At 41.4% G+C, this 22,086-nt stretch overlaps 1 protein-coding gene across 9 annotated transcripts in view; it reads right to left on the minus strand.

Moving 5' to 3' along the window:
* Pde1c (phosphodiesterase 1C) overlaps nt 1-22,086 on the minus strand; it is a 479,074-nt gene that overhangs the window by 248,486 nt on the left and 208,502 nt on the right. For 5 of the 9 annotated variants that reach the window (XM_008762922.4, XM_039108434.2, XM_063286751.1 and 2 more), the window contains one exon: nt 1,521-1,547. In XM_008762922.4, coding sequence (XP_008761144.2) covers nt 1,521-1,547 — 27 coding nt within the window. 9 annotated transcript variants of the gene reach the window in all.

Genomic DNA, 22,086 nt, shown 5'->3' on the forward strand with positions numbered 1-22,086 from the left:
CACAAGTGCATCTAGGACAACCTTGGGCAGTGCACAATATCTATCCACCCTCCTCCTGTTGTCCCGGGTAACTTTGACGTCAATACATTTCACCCTGCATCTCACCAGAAAACTCCCTGACACGCATATGGTCTATACCTATAGATAAGCGTCCGGTAAATACAAGCATGAAAAGATGATCAAAGCTCTCCCTAAGAAACCACTCCCCACCCCACAGGTAGCTACAGTCATGTTCAGAATTACAGGAAAGTTTACAGAGTTAGAGAGAATGTTGGAAGCGGCAAGAGGTGCTGCTGAATAAGTTAAAGAGATCTTAGAAAGCTGTGTGTGCCACCATTGCCTAATGGGATTATGAAAATGAAACACTGAAAAGTATGCTGAATGAACAAATCAGGCATGGAAGCTTATGTCTTTAATCCCACCACTAGAAAACTGACACTGGAGGATTGCCATTAAAAGGCAATGTCTACTGCAGAGTGAATTTTGGTTCACTTTAGGATACAGAATTAGACCTTCTATGAAACAAAACAAAATGAAGTATCATGTATGTGAAGGAAAGCATATGCTAATTTTCTTGACTGCAGTAATTATCTTACCATGCATTCATATGTCAAAAACATCATATTGAGAACTTTAAATACACATCAGAGAAAGGGTAAATTAATGGATCAATTCAACCACTGCACACATAACATGTCTTAAATTCACTTATTATTCCATTACTTAAAGGTTCCACCCACTTTCCCAGCATGTATCACTTGTGTACATGTCCAAATGCCCAGGCCCCTCTCTACTAGGAAGCACCTTCTGCTCAATTATAGGAGCATTATAATGGGAGATGCCATCACATAGGCCTGGGATTCACTCAGATACTGATAAGTCATACCGGAACTGGAAATGCAAAGAATGCAGGTTGGAGTGTTGCATTCACATGGGGCAGAGCCAGTGTGTACCAAATAGCTTCAGGGTTCCTCACCGAAGTGCCTCAAAGCACAGCCCAGAGCCAGGCCAGCCTCTTTTGTAAATAGGTACTTAGAGAACATGACAGATTCTTCTGCAAATCACCCTTCCCATGGGCAAATCAAAAGGCTGCCCTTGCTCCAACACTCCAAAGGACTCTATTCCTGGGCAGCTTTTCCTCAGTGACTCAAGCGAATGAGAATCTAAAATGCATTTAAAGTGTCTGTGTTCCCCACCCAACAAGCATCACCTCCCAATTGCCCTCTCAGCCTAGTCGCCTCTTGGTCAAAGTTTTGGAAAAACCACTTGATAACACAGCAGAGAATCCACAGGATCTACTCTCATGAGCTGACTACCCATTGAGATGTACTGTACAGCATACGATCAATTTCAATTGATAGCAGCGCAACGATTGGGAGACAAAGCAGGCAATGCACTGAGAGCTCAAGGACTGTTTATTACAATTCCAGTGTACTACAGGCCAAAGCTGGGAAGAGCTGAATCACAGCTCAGCCAACCATAGCCCAGAAGGTTCTTCTCTCCCAGAAAGATGTGCTTACCTCTGGGACGTTTTCTTATATTTCCTCCTGTAGGAAAAGAAGCATAAACACATGTCAGACAGATCCTTTGGCAGACAGTGGAGGAAGGGATTACTTTAGCAGGGACAGGAATGTGTGTCAACAATCCTAGGGTTTCCTTCTGTGTTGTGGTTTCACAGTTCAGCTGCTAGTCTGTGACTGTTGTCTTATTAGGGACAGGCAGAAACACACGTCACCTTCACAGTGAAAAGCAGCTTTCCAGGAGTTCAAGGGTTCTGCTGCTATGGGTTTCCCTTCTTCCCTTTGAAGGCAGTATGAGACCCTGACCAAGGTCAAGTTTAAAGATAACAAGATCCAGGCTCAAGCCTTAGCCTTTACATTTACAAGATCCACAGGTTTGGAACACAGTGTGTAAAGGCTTACAAAAGGTCTTTTGTGTTGTCCACTTAAGGGCCAGTGATTATTAGTTATTTGTGCTTTTATAATTGTTAGCAACCCCGTCATAAAGCAGCAAAAGTCCTTCAGTGGAATACGTGTGTGTGCACACGTGCATGCGTAGAGTATGTGTGCACACAGTGGCATGCACATACATGCAGGTTGCATGCTGAGAATCACACAAGACCTCAAACATAATGAGGATGTGGACTACTGGGGCTCACCCCAAGACTGAGAGCCATATATGGTCCTTTTCTAAATGTAAACATGTTATACAGCTAAACCATGAGATCAGAAATAGATTTTCAAAGAAGGATGAAAGGAGATGGCGAGGAAGTCTAGAAGCAGATGATAGAAGCAGTATCTCTGATTACTAAAAGTTTGGTTAAGGACTTTCCTGGGAAACAGAAGAGGCCAAGGTACAATATATCTCTGCTACTTCCTTGCCAGTTAGCCTTGGATAAATCTCATGTGTCTTGCGATTCCTGATCCATCAAATAGAGATGGGACACCTGTCTTGGCTATTTTACCAAATCATAGAGGAAAATGGCCTTAAAAATATGCTGACCCAATATTTCAATGTTATTCATGACTATGTCAGTTTTGTATCAGCTCCTAAGAACCTCAACAGAGTGAGCAGATTCTTCAGTCCAGAGATTAGAAACCTTGTCACATGGACCTCTACATCTATCCCAAAGATTTACACATCAACTGACACAGGGTCAGCAGATTACAAATGTCTACTGGCCAGACAAAGGGAGCCCTTGCAGCTGTCATCCACACGTGTCCAAATGTGGCTTCTGCATTTGTTAGACCTGGGGAAAGGAAGACTCAATACTATCCCATTCCTAACACTCCTCAAGTCCAGAGAATTGGTTTTGGTGGTAAGGTTTTCCTTTCTTGTCTCATCGATTTAGACACTTCAAATCAAGGTGAATCCCACACAAATAACGTCATGATGTTCGAAGTAAGCATTTAAAGTACAAGAAAACTCTCAAGTCCATGAAAACCACTCCATGTCCAATTCTCAGGTATTGACAGCACAGCCGGTACCCAGACACTGAGTACTGCACATCCTCTCAGATCTCAGTGGATGGATCACCTCCACACAGGGCCTCCGAAGTTTGAAAAGCCTTCAGCTGTGTTTCATGGTGGTCCATGTCCCTAATACAGTTTCTTAAGACTCCAATTGGTCCTGATGCACTACACCAATGGCAAGAATCTGTTCACTGTCTGCCAGCGTCCTTCCTTTGACTAACATGGCAACTGTCCACAGTGTTGTAGTAAACTGAATGCACTTAGCAAGAAATAAAAATGCTTTAATTTTACTCCTTACATTTAGTGAGGGATTTACTAGGAAAGTAAGGATAGCTGCTATATGTGGTTTCCTACATGAAATAGAAAAGAAGGAAGGGGTTTGGGGAGCTAGCTCACCATTGGTGAGTCCCATTTTTCCATTCCATTCCTGGAACTGCAAGTAACTTATTCAGATAACCTACAAATCCCAGAGAGGTTGAACCTACTCCAAACTTCATTGAAGTGAGGTTCAAAAATATTAAGCAGATAGTTAAGGAATTACATTACTAAACCGCCAGGTTAAATAACTAGTTTTAAGGAGATAGAGGCTTAAAGAGGCTGATACAGAAAATCAAATTCTGAAGCTCTCAAGGAGTGTTGAGAAGATTATGCAAAGCAGTGAAAAGATTCCAGCAGGAAGTCTAGATGCTGACAGAAAACAAGCCCAAAGGCAGTAAAACACTCCATTCAAATGCAGGAAATGAGCTGGAAAAGAAGCCCAGGTTATTCCTGGCCTTTTGTGTCTGAAGAACTTCAGCAGAATTCATCCCTGACTCATGGCTTGTAAGAATGCTATTGTTTCAGTTTACTGAGTTTAAACACGTGAGTTGTGGAAAGTTAAAGCAATATAGCAGAATCTTACAATACATGTAGCTAGACTGAGCTGATGTAGAAGGGAGACAAGGGCAGAAGCCCCTTGCTCTGACATGTAGCTAAACTGAGGCAACCTGGGAGATGTAGAGCCCAAGAGGCAGCAGGCCATCTTTATGAGACCAGGCCTGGGAAGAACTCAACTTCATAAAAGTCCCAAGGGTGTTGTTATGTAAAATCTGTCCCCTGGAATAGGCTCCACTGTTCACACCTCACAACACACACACACACACACACACACACACACACACACACACACACACACACACACACAGCAGAGACAGATACATGAATGCCTACACATAAACTACCTTTATTTGTTTGCATGCTGTCTTTTCTTAAAGGGCATTAAAGTTAATGCTTATGACTACTTCTCTATGCTCAAATCTGTTGTTTAACTCAATGTGTTCAGTAGTTTATATCACTTCCAAACTACCAGTTCCTTTCACCTCTGAAAAATCTAGGTAATATTCATAATGTTTATTTTGCTGTGTGACAGAAAGCTCAACGTAACAAGTCCCACTAAGCAAGTGGCACAGAGCTGTGTATCCACTAAGTGCTCACGAAAGGGTCAGCTGCTACGATAATAGCAGAAATGTTGAAAAAACAATAACAGAGTTCTGACACAATGCAACTTCAAATTTCCTTCTGGGGGAGAATGGTTCAGTGATTAAAAATTTTAAGAAAACATTGAAAGTTACTTTTCTGGAATGGAAAGAATGGATACTTAGTTCTCATCTTGGAATTATAGGCCCCCAAAGAAAGCAGGTATTAACCTCAGTCCCTCTTGGAACTAAAAGCCTGCCTGGCTTTCGTCTGTGCTGAAAGGACCCTGCACATGCTCTGGCAATGTGCTGGCTGATCCAGCAGAGCTGTGCAGCTCCCTGTGATGTCAAAGTCAGGCTGCTGCTCAGATAGAAAACCAACAAAAAACAAACAAACAACAACCTAACACTAGAAACTTCTGATATGAAAAGAGAGTTTTAGCAAGCATTCATACAATCAACAATTCCCTAGGCACTGAATTTAGTATCTCACACACACAGCAACCTTAAGTGCTCTTAGGAAGCTGTCGTGCAATGTAGTTACCAGACCCTACAAGAATGTCCGACTAATAAATACTCCTTTATCTCTTACACAAATTGAAAGACCACTGATCTCCATCAAAATTCCATTTTGCTCAAGTCAGATTTTAATGTAACTGTAGCTTGTATTATCAAATGGTGTGTGTGTGTGTGTGTGTGTGTGTGTGTGTTGTACATAAATGCCAGTGTACAAAACAGCAGAAGTGAGCCCCAAAACTTCGTCTTGAAGGCATGAGTCCATCTGCTTTCAGCAGAATGGAAGTGGATCCTGAGACTAGAACACCATCAAAGAGCACTGATCTCAGTCATTCTGAAGGCTGCTCAGTTCTTCATAGTTATGTCATATAGCAAGGTCTTCTAGACCGTGTGCTTCAGCTTCCCTCTCCTGGCCACAGTCAAGGAAGTAGATGACAAAAATGAGCAAGCCTATGGTTCCTTCTGGTCACAGTAAGAACAGACCTTCCCAGGAACCCAGTAGAGACAAACATCCAAAAGGCACAACAAGAGCTGTGATCAGGCATGTGATTCAAGAATGTTTTCCTAATTTGTTGGATAAGTGAGAATCATTATTCATTGATATTAAATTATGGAATGCCTGGTAGTAACCTTTACTCTTCTAAAGTGCATATCTGAGCAGAAGCTGTATGGGTACCCCAATTATGAAGTTTGTAAATAGGACTAATATTATAATAAACTAAGTTTAAAAAGCTGAAATGTCCAGGTTTCCACTTGAGGTTAACAGCAAGGCACCACCCATTTGGTTACAGTAATGTTAGGGCATGAGAAATTGAGTGCATAGCCACACATCTGTGTTTCTTGTGAGAGTGGATCCTAATGGAGAGGGTCATGTCTTCAGCTTCACCTTTGAAGACCACAGCACTGTGCACAGATAGATCTGAAGAGCTTACTTCTCAGCCCTTGGGGAGTCAGACTTGGAGAAAAACAAAGTACTTTATAACTAACTACATATTCTCACAAGGCTGGATCATGTGTATCACTGAGGGAAAGTGAACTGTGACAGAAGGCTACAAATGGCTGTGAAATGAGCCAAGACCAGACTGGTCATCTGATCCTCTGGTTTTGTTTTGCATTGGAATGCCTGGTCCAGACTGAAAGGAAATGGGTATGACCAGACATTTCTACTCGTTTCTTAAACCACTTGTATGAACACTCCCTGGGGTTCTGATAATGGAGAACCTTTGTGTATTTTTTTCTTTCAACAGTTCATTTTTATAATGCATTCACTAAAGTCTAGGTTTTTACAACTGCATATACAGATTTCTTCTGGCCTTTCTACATTTTGAACAACAAAACGTCAATGAAAACACATGGGATTTTGATTCTCACACTTCCCTTAAGTACCAAGAGGTGAGAGGGAAGACAACAAAGAGAATCTCTTCTTTTACTGGTACAAATGCCTCCTTTTAATTTGTATTGCATTTATTTATATACTCATATGTGTGGGGGGAAATATATACCAAGTAACAGTGCATGTGACCAATTCTAGTTCCTGGAGATCCAATACCTTCTTTTGGCCTCTATCTTAGGCATGGCAGACATGAGGTATACACATGAGGTTCCTCACCAGAGGAAACCTGTTATAAATCAGTTCTCTTCTCCTACCACATAGGTCTCAGAGATCAAACTCCAGTCATCATGCTTGACAGTTAGCACCTTTTCCTACCGAGCCATGTTTCCAGGCCCTACTCAACTATTTCTTAGCTGAAAAGCTACAAAATAAAATGGCATATGCCTAAAGATCCAAGCCAAAACAAATGATAAATAGTGAAATTATATAGATTTGCCTTAACCAATTTCTACTGAAGAGTCTTGGTCCTCGTTATTATTTTCTAGGAAATATTTTCTGGTGATTTTTTTGTAGAAGAAAAAAAATGTTCTTAGAACTCATAACCTTTATCTTAGCTCAATTAAACAAAGAAAAAGGTGCTCTACTCAGGACAGATCTCTCTCTCTCTCTCTCTTTCTCTCTCTCTCTCTCTCTCTCTCTCTCTCTCTCTTTCTCCGTGTGTGTGTGTGTGTGTGTGTGTGTGTGTGTGTGTGTGTAAATTTCTAACATGATTAGTCAAATGTGATCAAATTCAAATGAAAGAAGCCTTTGCCTTTGTGGCTTGAGGTTGGGATGGTTGTAGCGATGAATAGAAGGCTTAAACAGGACTGTAGATAATAAAATCTATCAGTTCCTATTAATGATGGGAGCAGGTCCTCTGGCTAGTACTAGCCATATAGTAGATAACAAATAACCTTTAAGGAGAAATGCATATATTCCAAATTAAACAGCCACCCAGGAAGCCTATGCGTGACCACCAATTTACACAGTGACTCTGCTATGGCCCTATTGCATCTCCTAGTCTTCACATAAGCTGAACTCATTGCTGTTTACCCCCAACAGACCCTCATCTGTCTGCAGACAGCTGGCCAGACACAGAAATCCAACTCTTATTCACGCTTGCTTTTCTCCTAATACTGGGTCAAAAACTCTAGCTCTTGGATTATGAGGAGTCCCCAGATGAGACCTGCTCTCATAGAGAGCTAAGATCTTCCCTTGTTTGGGAACAAGGCTTTTCAAACAGAGCAAGCTAAAAACTATAGCTAAAATCCCAGTGGTTAGATCTGGGCAGGGAGCTAATGGGAAGTACCAAGGATGAGAATGGAAGGGATTTTAAATGAGGAAATAGGAAGTAAATGTCACACTTGTAGAAATCTGGTAGTATACTTTTCATAAATGATTCATATGTTTATCATATATTTACTGTGCTGTGTAGTATGTGCAGCACAGTTGTGAGGAAGGAAATAGAGATATTTCGGTGACCTCTTCCCTGAGAGCCTGGTTCCTAACTAAATAACTATCAGTGGGAAAGGTTAAAAAAAATCTGTTTAATATCTCTCGGGGCACAGACAAAGTGGAGGTTGATCCAAAGCACTAAGACAGTCTCAGTCTTCACTGCTGCACCAATGTTAGGGAGGGCGTGGTTTTATTGAATCTTCAGGAGCTTGTGCTTCCAACTTCTACTTCATTTTTCTTTCAAGTAGATTTGTCACAATAAAGGCTATGTATTCTGACTTTAGTCACAGACTAATTTCCCTAAGATTTTCTTGCCAACCAATGGTTCACCTATCTCCCTACCCTTCCTTACAGCCTTTATTAAAACCTGTTCTTGGTTCATATCCACTTCTGAGTAAATTCCAGTCAATCCCATAGTTTCTTGGAAGCAGAAGGTCTTTCAACTTCCTCTAAGATATTTGTATCCCTCTGGACATAATTCTGTAAATCTCACTTTTAAACATGTCCAGATGAAATGATTGTCTAAAACACAGGGAACTAGCAGATGGATGACTTGGACTCATCCTAGGGCTTCCACCAAGCAAAGTCAGGAAAGGCCTGGGACCAGGCATCTTTGGTTCTGATTTCACTGAAACTGTGCCAAGAGGTAGTTTGAAAACAGCTCATTCCTTACAGTGGTTTAACAGATGGGCTGATAGGCCTAACAATTCATTATTATGATAACCAATATCTGATAAATGATTTTTGTATTTCAAACTGAGTATACAAGACCCTAGTAATGAGGGTATACTTAATTCCTTATAGGAAGCAGTCAGGATAACAATCATTCAGGACTGTATCCATTACTGAATAAAAGCGATTTCATTGAGCTTAAGCTAAAGGCATTGCAGAAGCCTTCAGAGTCTTCCTTGTGACAGAGTCAGAGATGGAATGAGATGCATGACATCATCCAGACCTTTAGAGACAGACGTGGGGGGATTGCTCATAGATCAATTCTCACGTAAAAGTGCTGAATTACTGAGCCATAACTCAAGATGAATCCATATTTGGTGTGGGAAAGCTGGTCACATTCAAGTGTAAAATCAGTCAGACAAAAAAGTCATTATTTCTGGGAATACTAAGTACATAGAAAATTGAGAATGGAGGATGAGACTGATAATTACAAACTACCTACAGTAGCAGAATCCACTCAGAAAATACATATCAATCTGCTCTAAAAAGTATAAAGCCTGACAAAATGGTCTGTAGAAAATCACAGTCGACCCGCGGATCCCGGCCCGCAGCAGCTCTCTGCTCCCAGACCCGGTGAGAGAGAGACCCAACCGCCTGGTCAGGTGGGCACTCCTGAGGCTGCAGAGCGGAAGAGACCACCAACACTGCTCACCCCTGCCCACATCCCTGGCCCAAGAGGAAACTGTATAAGGCCTCTGGGCTCCCGTGGGGGAGGGCCCAGGAGCGGCAGGACCCCTGCCACAGACACCGCCGGACCCTGAAGGAAACAGACCGGATAAACAGTTCTCTGCACCCAAATCCCGTGGGAGGGAGAGCTAAACCTTCAGAGAGGCAGACAGGCCTGGGAAACCAGAAGAGACTGCTCCCTGCACACACATCTCGGACGCCAGAGGAAAAAGCCAAAGACCATCTGGAACCCTGGTGCACTGAAGCTCCCGGAAGGGGCGGCACAGGTCTTCCTGGTTGCTGCCGCTGCAGAGAGCCCCTGGGCAGCACCCCACGAGCGAACTTGAGCCTCGAGACCACAGGTAAGACCAAATTTTCTGCTGCAAGAAAGCTGCCTGGTGAGCTTGGGACACACGGAAGCAGAATTTCTCTAGGACCCGGCACGGTCTGTGTTTACCGGAAGTCCCACACCCGCGGATCCCGGCCCGCAGCAGCTCTCTGCTCCCAGACCCGGTGAGAGAGAGACCCAACCGCCTGGTCAGGTGGGCACTCCTGAGGCTGCAGAGCGGAAGAGACCACCAACACTGCTCACCCCTGCCCACATCCCTGGCCCAAGAGGAAACTGTATAAGGCCTCTGGGCTCCCGTGGGGGAGGGCCCAGGAGCGGCAGGACCCCTGTGCCTAAGACACCACCGGAACCAGAAGGAAACAGACCGGATAAACAGTTCTCTGCATCCAAATCCCGTGGGAGGGAGAGCTGAACCTTCAGAGAGGCAGACAAGCCTGGGAAACCAGAAGAGACTGCTCTCTACACACACATCTCGGACGCCAGAGGAAAAAGCCAAAGACCATCTGGAACCCTGGTGCACTGAAGCTCCTGGAAACTGCGGCACAGGTCTTCCTGGTTGCTGCCGCTGCAGAGAGCCCCTGGACAGCACCCCACGAGCAAACCTGAGCCTCGGGACCACAGGTAAGGCCAAATTTTCTGCTGCAAGAAAGCTGCCTGGTGAACTCAAGACACAGGCCCACAGGAACAGCTGAAGACCTGTAGAGAGGAAAAACTACACGCCCGAAAGCAGAACACTCTGTCCCCATAACTGACTGAAAGAGAGGAAAACAGTTCTACAGCACTCCTGACACACAGGCTAATAGGACAGTCTAGCCACTGTCAGAAATAGCAGAACAAAGTAACACTAGAGATAATCTGATGGCGAGAGGCAAGCGCAGGAACCCAAGCAACAGAAACCAAGACTACATGCCATCATCGGAGCCCAATTCTCCCACCAAAACAAACATGGAATATCCAAACACACCAGAAAAGCAAGATCTAGTTTCAAAATCATATTTGATCATGATGCTGGAGGACTTCAGGAAAGACCTGAACACACTTAGGGAAGCACAGGAAAACATTAATAAACAAGTAAAAGCCTACAGAGAGGAATCGCAAAAATCCCTGAAAGAATTCCAGGAAAACACAATCAAACAGTTGAAGGAATTAAAAATGGAAATAGAAGCAATCAAGAAAGAACACATGGAAACAACCCTGGATATAGAAAACCAAAAGAAGAGACAAGGAGCTGTAGATACAAGCTTCACCAACAGAATACAAGAGATGGAAGAGAGAATCTCAGGAGCAGAAGATTCCATAGAAATCATTGACTCAACTGTCAAAGATAATGTAAAGCGGAAAAAGCTACTGGTCCAAAACATACAGGAAATCCAGGACTCAATGAGAAGATCAAACCTAAGGATAATAGGTATAGAAGAGAGTGAAGACTCCCAGCTCAAAGGACCAGTAAATATCTTCAACAAAATCATAGAAGAAAACTTCCCTAACCTAAAAAAAGAGATACCCATAGACATACAGGAAGCCTACAGAACTCCAAATAGATTGGACCAGAAAAGAAACACCTCCCGTCACATAATTGTCAAAACACCAAACGCACAAAATAAAGAAAGAATATTAAAAGCAGTAAGGGAAAAAGGTCAAGTAACATATAAAGGGAGACCTATCAGAATCACACCAGACTTCTCGCCAGAAACTATGAAGGCCAGAAGATCCTGGACTGATGTTATACAGACCCTAAGAGAACACAAATGCCAGCCCAGATTACTGTATCCAGCAAAACTCTCAATTAACATTGATGGATAAACCAAGATATTCCATGACAAAACCAAATTTACACAATATCTTTCTACAAATCCAGCACTACAAAGGATAATAAATGGTAAAGCCCAACATAAGGAGGCAAGCTATACCCTAGAAGAAGCAAGAAACTAATCGTCTTGGCAACAAAACAAAGAGAATGAAAGCACACAAACATAACCTCACATCAAATATGAATATAACGGGAAGCAATAATCACTATTCCTTAATATCTCTCAATATCAATGGCCTCAACTCCCCAATAAAAAGACATAGATTAACAAACTGGATACGCAACGAGGACCCTGCATTCTGCTGCCTACAGGAAACACACCTCAGAGACAAAGACAGACACTACCTCAGAGTGAAAGGCTGGAAAACAACTTTCCAAGCAAATGGTCAGAAGAAGCAAGCTGGAGTAGCCATTCTAATATCAAATAAAATCAATTTCCAACTAAAAGTCATCAAAAAAGATAAGGAAGGACACTTCATATTCATCAAAGGAAAAATCAACCAAGATGAACTCTCAATCCTAAATATCTATGCCCCAAATACAAGGGCACCTACATATGTAAAAGAAACCTTACTAAAGCTCAAAACACACATTGCACCTCACACAATAATAGTGGGAGATTTCAACACCCCACTCTCATCAATGGACAGATCATGGAAACAGAAATTAAACAGTGATGTAGACAGACTAAGAGAAGTCATGAGCCAAATGGACTTAACGGATATTTATAGAACATTCTATCCTAAAGCAAAAGGATATACCTTCTTCTCAGCTCCTCATGGTACTTTCTCCAAAATTGACCATATAATTGGTCAAAAAACGGGCCTCAACAGGTACAGAAAGATAGAAATAATCCCATGCGTGCTATCGGACCACCACGGCCTAAAACTGGTCTTCAATAACAATAAGGGAAGAATGCCCACATATACGTGGAAATTGAACAATGCTCTACTCAATGATAACCTGGTCAAGGAAGAAATAAAGAAAGAAATTAAAAACTTTTTAGAATTTAATGAAAATGAAGATACAACATACTCAAACTTATGGGACACAATGAAAGCTGTGCTAAGAGGAAAACTCATAGCGCTGAGTGCCTGCAGAAAGAAACAGGAAAGAGCATATGTCAGCAGCTTGACAGCACACCTAAAAGCTCTAGAACAAAAAGAAGCAAATACACCCAGGAGGAGTAGAAGGCAGGAAATAATCAAACTCAGAGCTGAAATCAACCAAGTAGAAACAAAAAGGACCATAGAAAGAATCAACAGAACCAAAAGTTGGTTCTTTGAGAAAATCAACAAGATAGATAAACCCTTAGCCAGACTAACGAGAGGACACAGAGAGTGTGTCCAAATTAACAAAATCAGAAATGAAAAGGGAGACATAACTACAGATTCGGAGGAAATTCAAAAAATCATCAGATCTTACTATAAAAACCTATATTCAACAAAATTTGAAAATCTTCAGGAAATGGACAATTTCCTAGACAGATACCAGGTATCGAAGTTAAATCAGGAACAGATAAACCAGTTAAACAACCCCATAACTCCTAAGGAAATAGAAGCAGTCATTAAAGGTCTCCCAACCAAAAAGAGCCCAGGTCCAGACGGGTTTAGTGCAGAATTCTATCAAACCTTCATAGAAGACCTCATACCAATATTATCCAAACTATTCCACAAAATTGAAACAGATGGAGCCCTACCGAATTCCTTCTATGAAGCCACAATTACTCTTATACCTAAACCACACAAAGACACAACAAAGAAAGAGAACTTCAGACCAATTTCCCTTATGAATATCGACGCAAAAATACTCAATAAAATTCTGGCAAACCGAATTCAAGAGCACATCAAAACAATCATCCACCATGATCAAGTAGGCTTCATCCCAGGCATGCAGGGATGGTTTAATATACGGAAAACCATCAACGTGATCCATTATATAAACAAACTGAAAGAACAGAACCACATGATCATTTCATTAGATGCTGAGAAAGCATTTGACAAAATTCAACACCCCTTCATGATAAAAGTCCTGGAAAGAATAGGAATTCAAGGCCCATACCTAAACATAGTAAAAGCCATATACAGCAAACCAGTTGCTAACATTAAACTAAATGGAGAGAAACTTGAAGCAATCCCACTAAAATCAGGGACTAGACAAGGCTGCCCACTCTCTCCCTACTTATTCAATATAGTTCTTGAAGTTCTAGCCAGAGCAATCAGACAACAAAAGGAGATCAAAGGGATACAGATCGGAAAAGAAGAGGTCAAAATATCACTATTTGCAGATGACATGATAGTATATTTAAGTGATCCCAAAAGTTCCACCAGAGAACTACTAAAGCTGATAAACAACTTCAGCAAAGTGGCTGGGTATAAAATTAACTCAAATAAATCAGTTGCCTTCCTCTATACAAAAGAGAAACAAGCCGAGAAAGAAATTAGGGAAACGACACCCTTCATAATAGACCCAAATAATATAAAGTACCTCGGTGTGACTTTAACCAAGCAAGTAAAAGATCTGTACAATAAGAACTTCAAGACACTGAGGAAAGAAATTGAAGAAGACCTCAGAAGATGGAAAGATCTCCCATGCTCATGGATTGGCAGGATTAATATGGTAAAAATGGCCATTTTACCAAAAGCAATCTACAGATTCAATGCAATCCCCATCAAAATACCAATCCAATTCTTCAAAGAGTTAGACAGAACAATTTGCAAATTCATCTGGAATAACAAAAAACCTAGGATAGCTAAAGCTATCCTCAACAATAAAAGGACTTCAGGGGGAATCACTATCCCTGAACTCAAGCAGTATTACAGAGCAATAGTGATAAAAACTGCATGGTATTGGTACAGAGACAGACAGATAGAGCAATGGAATAGAATTGAAGACCCAGAAATGAACCCACACACCTATGGTCACTTGATTTTTGACAAAGGAGCCAAAACCATCCAATGGAAAAAAGATAGCATTTTCAGCAAATGGTGCTGGTTCAACTGGAGGGCAACATGTAGAAGAATGCAGATCGATCCATCCTTATCACTCTGTACAAAGCTTAAGTCCAAGTGGATCAAGGACCTCCACATCAAACCAGACACACTCAAACTAATAGAAGAAAAACTAGGGAAGCATCTGGAACACATGGGCACTGGAAAAAATTTCCTGAACAAAACACCAATGGCTTATGCTCTAAGATCAAGAATCGACAAATGGGATCTCATAAAACTGCAAAGCTTCTGTAAGGCAAAGGACACTGTGGTTAGGACAAAACGGCAACCAACAGATTGGGAAAAGATCTTTACCAATCCTACAACAGATAGAGGCCTTATTTCCAAAATATACAAAGAACTCAAGAAGTTAGACCGCAGGGAAACAAATAACCCTATTAAAAAATGGGGTTCAGAGCTAAACAAAGAATTCACAGCTGAGGAATGCCGAATGGCTGAGAAACACCTAAAGAAATGTTCAACATCTTTAGTCATAAGGGAAATGCAAATCAAAACAACCCTGAGATTTCACCTCACACCAGTGAGAATGGCTAAGATCAAAAACTCAGGTGACAGCAGATGCTGGCGAGGATGTGGAGAAAGAGGAACACTCCTCCATTGTTGGTGGGATTGCAGACTGGTAAAACCATTCTGGAAATCAGTCTGGAGGTTCCTCAGAAAATTGGACATTGAACTGCCTGAGGATCCAGCTATACCTCTCTTGGGCATATACCCAAAAGATGCCTCAACATATAAAAGAGACACGTGCTCCACTATGTTCATCGCAGCCTTATTTATAATAGCCAGAAGCTGGAAAGAACCCAGATGCCCTTCAACAGAGGAATGGATACAGAAAATGTGGTACATCTACACAATGGAATATTACTCAGCTATCAAAAACAACGAGTTTATGAAATTCATAGGCAAATGGTTGGAACTGGAAAATATCATCCTGAGTGAGCCAACCCAATCACAGAAAGACATACATGGTATGCACTCATTGATAAGTGGCTATTAGCCCAAATGCTTGAATTACCCTAGATGCCTAGAACAAAGGAAACTCAAGACGGATGATCAAAATGTGAATGCTTCACTCCTTCTTTAAATGAGGAAAAAGAATACCCTTGGCAGGGAAGGGAGAGGCAAAGATTAAAACAGAGACTGAAGGAACACCCATTCAGAGCCTGCCCCACATGTGGCCCATACATATACAGCCACCCAATTAGACAAGATGGATGAAGCAAAGAAGTGCAGACCGACAGGAGCCGGATGTAGATCGCTCCTGAGAGACACAGCCAGAATACAGCAAATACAGAGGCGAATGCCAGCAGCAAACCAGTGAACTGAGAATAGGTCCCCCGTTGAAGGAATCAGAGAAAGAACTGGAAGAGCTTGAAGGGGCTCGAGACCCCAAAAGTACAACAATGCCAAGCAACCAGAGCTTCCAGGGACTAAGCCACTACCTAAAGACTATACATGGACTGACCCTGGACTCTGACCTCATAGGTAGCAATGCATATCCTAGTAAGAGCACCAGTGGAAGGGGAAGCCCTGGGTCCTGCTAAGACTGAACCCCCAGTGAACTAGACTGGTGGGGGGAGGGCGGCAATGGGGGGAGGGTTGTGAGGGGAACACCCATAAGGAAGGGGAGGGGGGAGGGGGATGTTTGCCCGGAAACCGGGAAAGGGAATAACACTCGAAATGTATATAAGAAATACTCAAGTTAATAAAAAATAAAAAAATAAAAAAAAAAAAAGAAAATCACAGTCACCTTTTGGTTGTTTTTTTCATATAAACAAACAAACAAAAATAGCAACAAAAAAAGAGTCAGAAAAGTAGAGAACAAAGGCATTGGGATAATAATCTGAATTGGAAGCCCTCTAAGACATCTGGAAGTAGTAGATTTCAAACGTTAATCCTTTACATCTGTATTAGCTAAACATTTCTTCAGAATATAGAAAGTGTCCCAGTTTTTTAGAGATTGGGTTGTTTGGAATCTGGTAAGTTGGATTACCCAGAGTCCAGTGGGCTTATAAACTACTAGGCTCTTCATAGTGTGCTGGGCTCTGATTTTTCAGGTCTCAGTTGCTTGGGTCTTGTCGTGTACCTCCCAGAGGGTCCCTGATTAGAGTCCCATCTTTCACTTGCTAGGGAAAAGTACCCCTCTGCCTTTAAAATACCAGAAAGAACCTGCCTTCCTCCAAGACTGTCTGTCTCCATTCCAAAGCTATGTTTGAATGGGCATTACACAAAATAGTCAATACAAGAGTTTCAAACAAGGGTACATGTTGTGGTTATTGCCTGGGTTTTCACAGCATTTTGAAGCAGAAAATGCCAATGAGAAATTATACAATCCCTGATTTCCTGTCTCCTATGTTAGATTAGCTAAGCCATTGATTTTCAGTGTATTCTCTTTGTGACAGCTATAAGAATATTTATCAAGCATCATTCAGTCACACAATTCTTCTCACCTTGTTGGGTTGTGCACTGTATAATCAATCTAGCTCTTTCTTTTAATCTGCAGACCCATTTATCAACTCTTTATGCTCCCATTAGAGTTCCCCCAGTGTTGTCCTTGAATTGCCTCATATTTAGTATATCCAAAAGTGACCTCATCACATGGGTCCCCATCCAACCTGCAAACTTGAGAAGATTCTCAGAGATTCTTTAGTTAAAAACACCTGCAGATCAAAATAAAAATTTGGTTTTGTTCTTACCCCCACATCCAAGTCTTCTGGGGCAGAATACCCCCAAAGTCCTCAGATCTATCTGTACAGAGAAGAGCTCTTTATGCTAATGCTGAAGATGCTCCTCAAGCTGGCCCTTCTGGTGTGTGGGTTCCCACAGTCTCCTAGGACTCCGTGCTGTAGCACCTTGCCTCATATTTCCTTTTCTCAGAAGTGTCAGTTTCTGAGAAACTGGGCTTCATACACTCTTTCCTGACACTTTTACTCAATTAATGTCTACTTCTTTGTATCTCGGATTGAATTTTAGCTCTTCTTAGAAGTCTTCTCTGATTCTTGAGCCTGGTTTGGATCATCTTAACTATTTTTCATAGCAACCTTTCTTTCTTTGTAACACTCACCAGTGTAAACAGCTATTTCAGGAAATCTTGCTAACATTTTTCTCTACCTCTACACTTTACACCCACTCAGGGAAAAAGCCTTTGTCTCATTTCCTAGTAGATCTGTGTTGTCAGGCACACAGTCAGGCATACAGCCACACAGTTGGGCACACAGACACACACTCAGTGATGGAGAAATGTTTTCTAAGGGAATGAGTGATCACTGAGTTCTCTGCAGATAGATGAATGAAAGCCATTATCTACGACTTTCAGCTTCTTGTCTTGGTTGAATTACTCTCAAGCTTTGTCATAATTTTATGACATAGAAAAACTTCACATCGTGCTCATTAAGGTTCATTAGTGTTGTTTAATAACAACTGTCAAGAAGACTTTAAATAAAGAACACTCTTCAATAAAAGCTTGAAGAATGTTAATTCCTTACATAGATTTACTATTCTTTCTCCATGAATAGTGTTCTTTTTGCTACAGAATTCACTGTTCATAACAAATGTCAAATGCTGGTGGCCTCCTTCAAAGTTGTCACAGACTATTTTACATGCCTCAGGTTAATCCGTGATCTACCTTAGTCAGTTCTCAAAAGGCCATGACAGAAGTCTTAGATTCCTTCTCCTTCCATATAGAGAAACCAAGGGAAATATTTTTTTCTGTACTCTCTCACACACACACACACCAAATCACAAAATATCAAGGCAGCAAACTAGAACTAGCATACAGAAAACTCTCTACTTAGGGCTGCTTCCCAATGGAAAGCGTCATGTGCAAGTCTTGGGCAAAATAATATGCACACAGCTGCCAAATACTGAGCTATAATTAGTTAATAAGTCAGCACAAACAACTTCTGGTGAGAAGCAATGGTGTACTATTAAGTAGTATTAGTATGCAAGTGAAAAAGTGCACTCTACATGTGAGACTCTAACCTCATACTTGATGCACACTATTTTCTCCTCTGATATACAGGACTTCTTTTTCAAGCTCTTGCTCAATTAGCAAGAGAAAAGCTGTTCTGAACCTGGCTTTAGTATCAATACTATTTACTTTCAATATAGTTATTGCCTTCTCATTTAGTGCTGTTGTTCTCAGCATTTTGCATATATAAGAACTCTCTGGGACTTAGGCAAGGTATCTCAAACCTACAATCCCAGCACTTTAAAGGCTGAAAGAGAAGGATCAGGAGTTCAAAGTCAGTTTCAGCTACATATCAAGTTCCAGACCAGCCTAGGGTATTTGGGACCTTTAATCTTTAACTCCTTTCTGGTCACCCTAACCAGTCACTTAAGTTTTATGAGGGCAAAGTTTTCCTTCTGATATCCTCAGGTCACCTTCGTAAACTGGTGTGGAGGACACACTCAGTAAAAATGTGCGGATCAGGTACATACCTAATATTTTCAGTTAAGTAGGATACTTGGGAGACCCACTCATACACTGAAATAGTAACTGTCTGGAAACAACAACAAATTTTCAACTAATTCTAGAATAGTTTCTCTGATGATAGTTGGGTCGTTGTTCTCTTTCCTAGGTCACTTACTTGAATTATTTCGACTCAGAGCCAAGACTCTCAAAAGCACAGCTATAAACCACAGTCCCCTCCATATATGTTCCATTTGTGATCACCAATAGCTACTGGGACATTTCAGAGGCCACCAGGTCAACATATCCACTCTCAAAGTAAGCATTCTTATCTGAGTGTACTCCAAGGCATTGGTGCAAAATTCCCTAACATACCCAAGCCAGAACAGGCTCAGGAGATAATGTCTTTCTTTATCCCTGCTCTAAATCTAAGTTCTGTCGTTTCTCATTGCCGACCTCAGTGCAGGCGTTGACCCCAGCTGCAATCCTGACGTCCAGTCTCACCTCCAAGCTCTGTCCTATACTTCACCCAGAGTCTCAACCTGAAATTCAGGTCTCTTTTTCTTACTCTGAAGCTTCAAATGCATCAACACTTCCTTATAACAAGAAGAATGTAAACTCCAACAGACAAAAAGGATTTCTCTGTATGGTGTGAAAGGGGTAATAGTATAACTTCTTATTAGGTTGTACGTGTTAAATATTTTTTAAACTATAATTATGTTTAATATAATGTAATTTTTAATTCCATATTGCTTTCTACTCCATGCCTTCTTCTTTAGCACTATCTTTCACTCCTAGATGTGCCCAAGAAGCACTGCATTCTTGAATTCTCTTTATCCCTCACAATGCCATGAGCCACTGGTGGATGCAACCCACCTTTTAAAGGAAATAATAAGACTTTTAAGTATCAATGTGTAGAAGTTAACTATGTTCTCTTCTACAGTGACTTAGGAGCTTTCTGTCCACTAGCTCCATGTTAATGATATCAGAGATATACAGCAGGGACCAGTTGTTTGAGGATTATCAATAGAAGATAAGCAAATAGAATCTCACTAGGTTTCACACTACATCTCTAATATGTTTGCTTTGCCAGAAGCCCATGGAAACTATTCAAAACTCAGGGCAATCCTATTGCAGACTGAATCAATGGCTTCTTCTTTGCTGCACATTTTGCAAAAAAAGTTTTTCCTGTATCATTGTCCAAAGGCTGGCATTAATGAAAGGAGTTTTCCTTGTGTTTTTAAAGGTCTTCCCAATCCTAAAGCCCTTGCCTGGCCTGACAGGGCAGAGCTCCCCTCCTTGCATCCCCCTCTAGACACATTTATCACTCTGGGTATTGGTGCCTGTGACTCCATGACCTGTTAAGGTCAGATAGGAATCTTATCCACTTTTGCATACCAGAGGATGGCAATAGGACTAGCACATCACAGATACTTAATAAATGTTTGCTTGGCAGCTTCTTGTTACCTAAACACTAATTATACTGTTTAAAATTCAAATGAGTATAAAGAAAATGGGCTTTGGCCAATGTGCAAATGGAAATGCATAGTCATCTCTGCGCAGAGCTCGCTCCTCTTTTACTAAGCATCTGGGAGGTATCAGTGAAATTCTTCTTTAGATTTATTTTAGGCTTTTTAGACTTTCTTAGACTTCAGAGTTTCTAGAAAAAGCAACATCAAAACAACCTAAGCAGAACAGAACTTAACTGTTCCATGCAGCCCGGTCAGCTATGGTAACAGAGGCAGGGGTCCCCACCCTACCTTTCCATTCCTGCTTCTCCCTGAAAGTTGGCTTGTTTTCTAGCATAAGAAAATTCTTCTCACTAAGATCACAGGAAATGAATCATGGCAGCCACCAGGAAAGTTCAGAAGGGGACAGTTATCAATCTCCCAGGGCCAATACAGAATGTCAGCAAGGGACTTCATGTCCTTGTTTGAGATCCATGCTTATTGAGACTCACTGACCCTTGGGACATAAGATCCTAGGATTCACAACTCATAATAAAGAAGCCTGACCCTGTGATGGATTTCAGGAGGCAGAGTGGGAAACTATACCTCTTACCACAGGAAGACAGTGGAAAACTGTGCTGGAAAGGCAAAAACAATATTTTCCAATATATATATATATATATATATATATATATATATATCCATTATATAACCATAAAATTTATGATACTGCCTCATAGTTGGGCAAGATGAATGAAAGAGAGGTTTAAACATTGTAATTATGACAGCGAGTGCCAAGGAATAAGTGAAATGTGTCCTGTTGTGCTCAGTAAAAACAAAGTGCAGCACAGGGACACCTTCTTGTCATTGTGTGGCAATTTGGCAGCAGAAAAAAACTGTTGGTCAGAACCCAAGCCACTGGTCACTGAGTCACTTGCTCAAACTCAAGCAGCCACAAGGTCTCTCCTATCAGCATGGCATAAAGATATCCTACACTTCCCAATAGCAGAGCCTTTATCAACAAGGTGACTTGGAGTGGCATGTTAAAATTCCACATTTATTCCTACGGAGGAAGTAAAGGCGCCAACAGCCCTTGGGTACAAGCGAAGATTATGGAAAAGTGAAACTAAGGCTGCTCTCAGGTGACTAGACGGACGCTAACCAGCAGACAGACTGACTTCTGAGGGCTCAGGTGGCAGCATTTGTTCCTTCTGGTTTAGAGGACTGTGACCTTCTATGTAAGAGGTGGTAGGGTTGCAGAAGGAGGCTAAGGAACTCGATTCACTGCGGACCTCTCTGCATTTGCCGGCATCCCTTCACTGTAAGAACAGAGTCAACCATAGCAGTAGATGCTTCCATTTCTGTAATCATAGCTAGGGCAAATGTTGTTAAAACAGTTTCTAATATCCCATAAACTGGTCGTGTATTGACAATATCATAACATTATATCTAATTCTCTCCTTGAGAAACATGCGAAATTATTCTAGGTTTCATAACAGTTTGGATAATTTACCATGTACCAGGACAAGCCAGCCAACAAAATGGGCCAAAGGAAAAACATCCTTCATAGAACTTTTATTCTAGATTGAGAGGTAGACAATAAACATATCAAATGAATAAACACTATTTACATGGAAATAAGGGAGAAGTAACAGAGGAGCTGATGGGGTTGAAATGGAGAGTGGGTCATCCTCTGGATTTCCTGCATGGTGGCTTCTTTGCAGATAGTAGACTCAGCACCCTTTTGGGTGGTACAGACCATTTCCTCAGCAGTAATGAAGAGGGTGGTATGAGGGGCAGAAAGAGAGAAAATGAGCATGGGATTCATCCCTGAATCACAGCTTTGCACATCTTATAAAGTCCTGACCCAAGTTTAGACAATGATGCCCA

The sequence above is a fragment of the Rattus norvegicus genome, chromosome 4, assembly GCF_036323735.1.
Source record: "Rattus norvegicus strain BN/NHsdMcwi chromosome 4, GRCr8, whole genome shotgun sequence".
Classification (NCBI taxonomy): domain Eukaryota; kingdom Metazoa; phylum Chordata; class Mammalia; order Rodentia; family Muridae; genus Rattus; species Rattus norvegicus.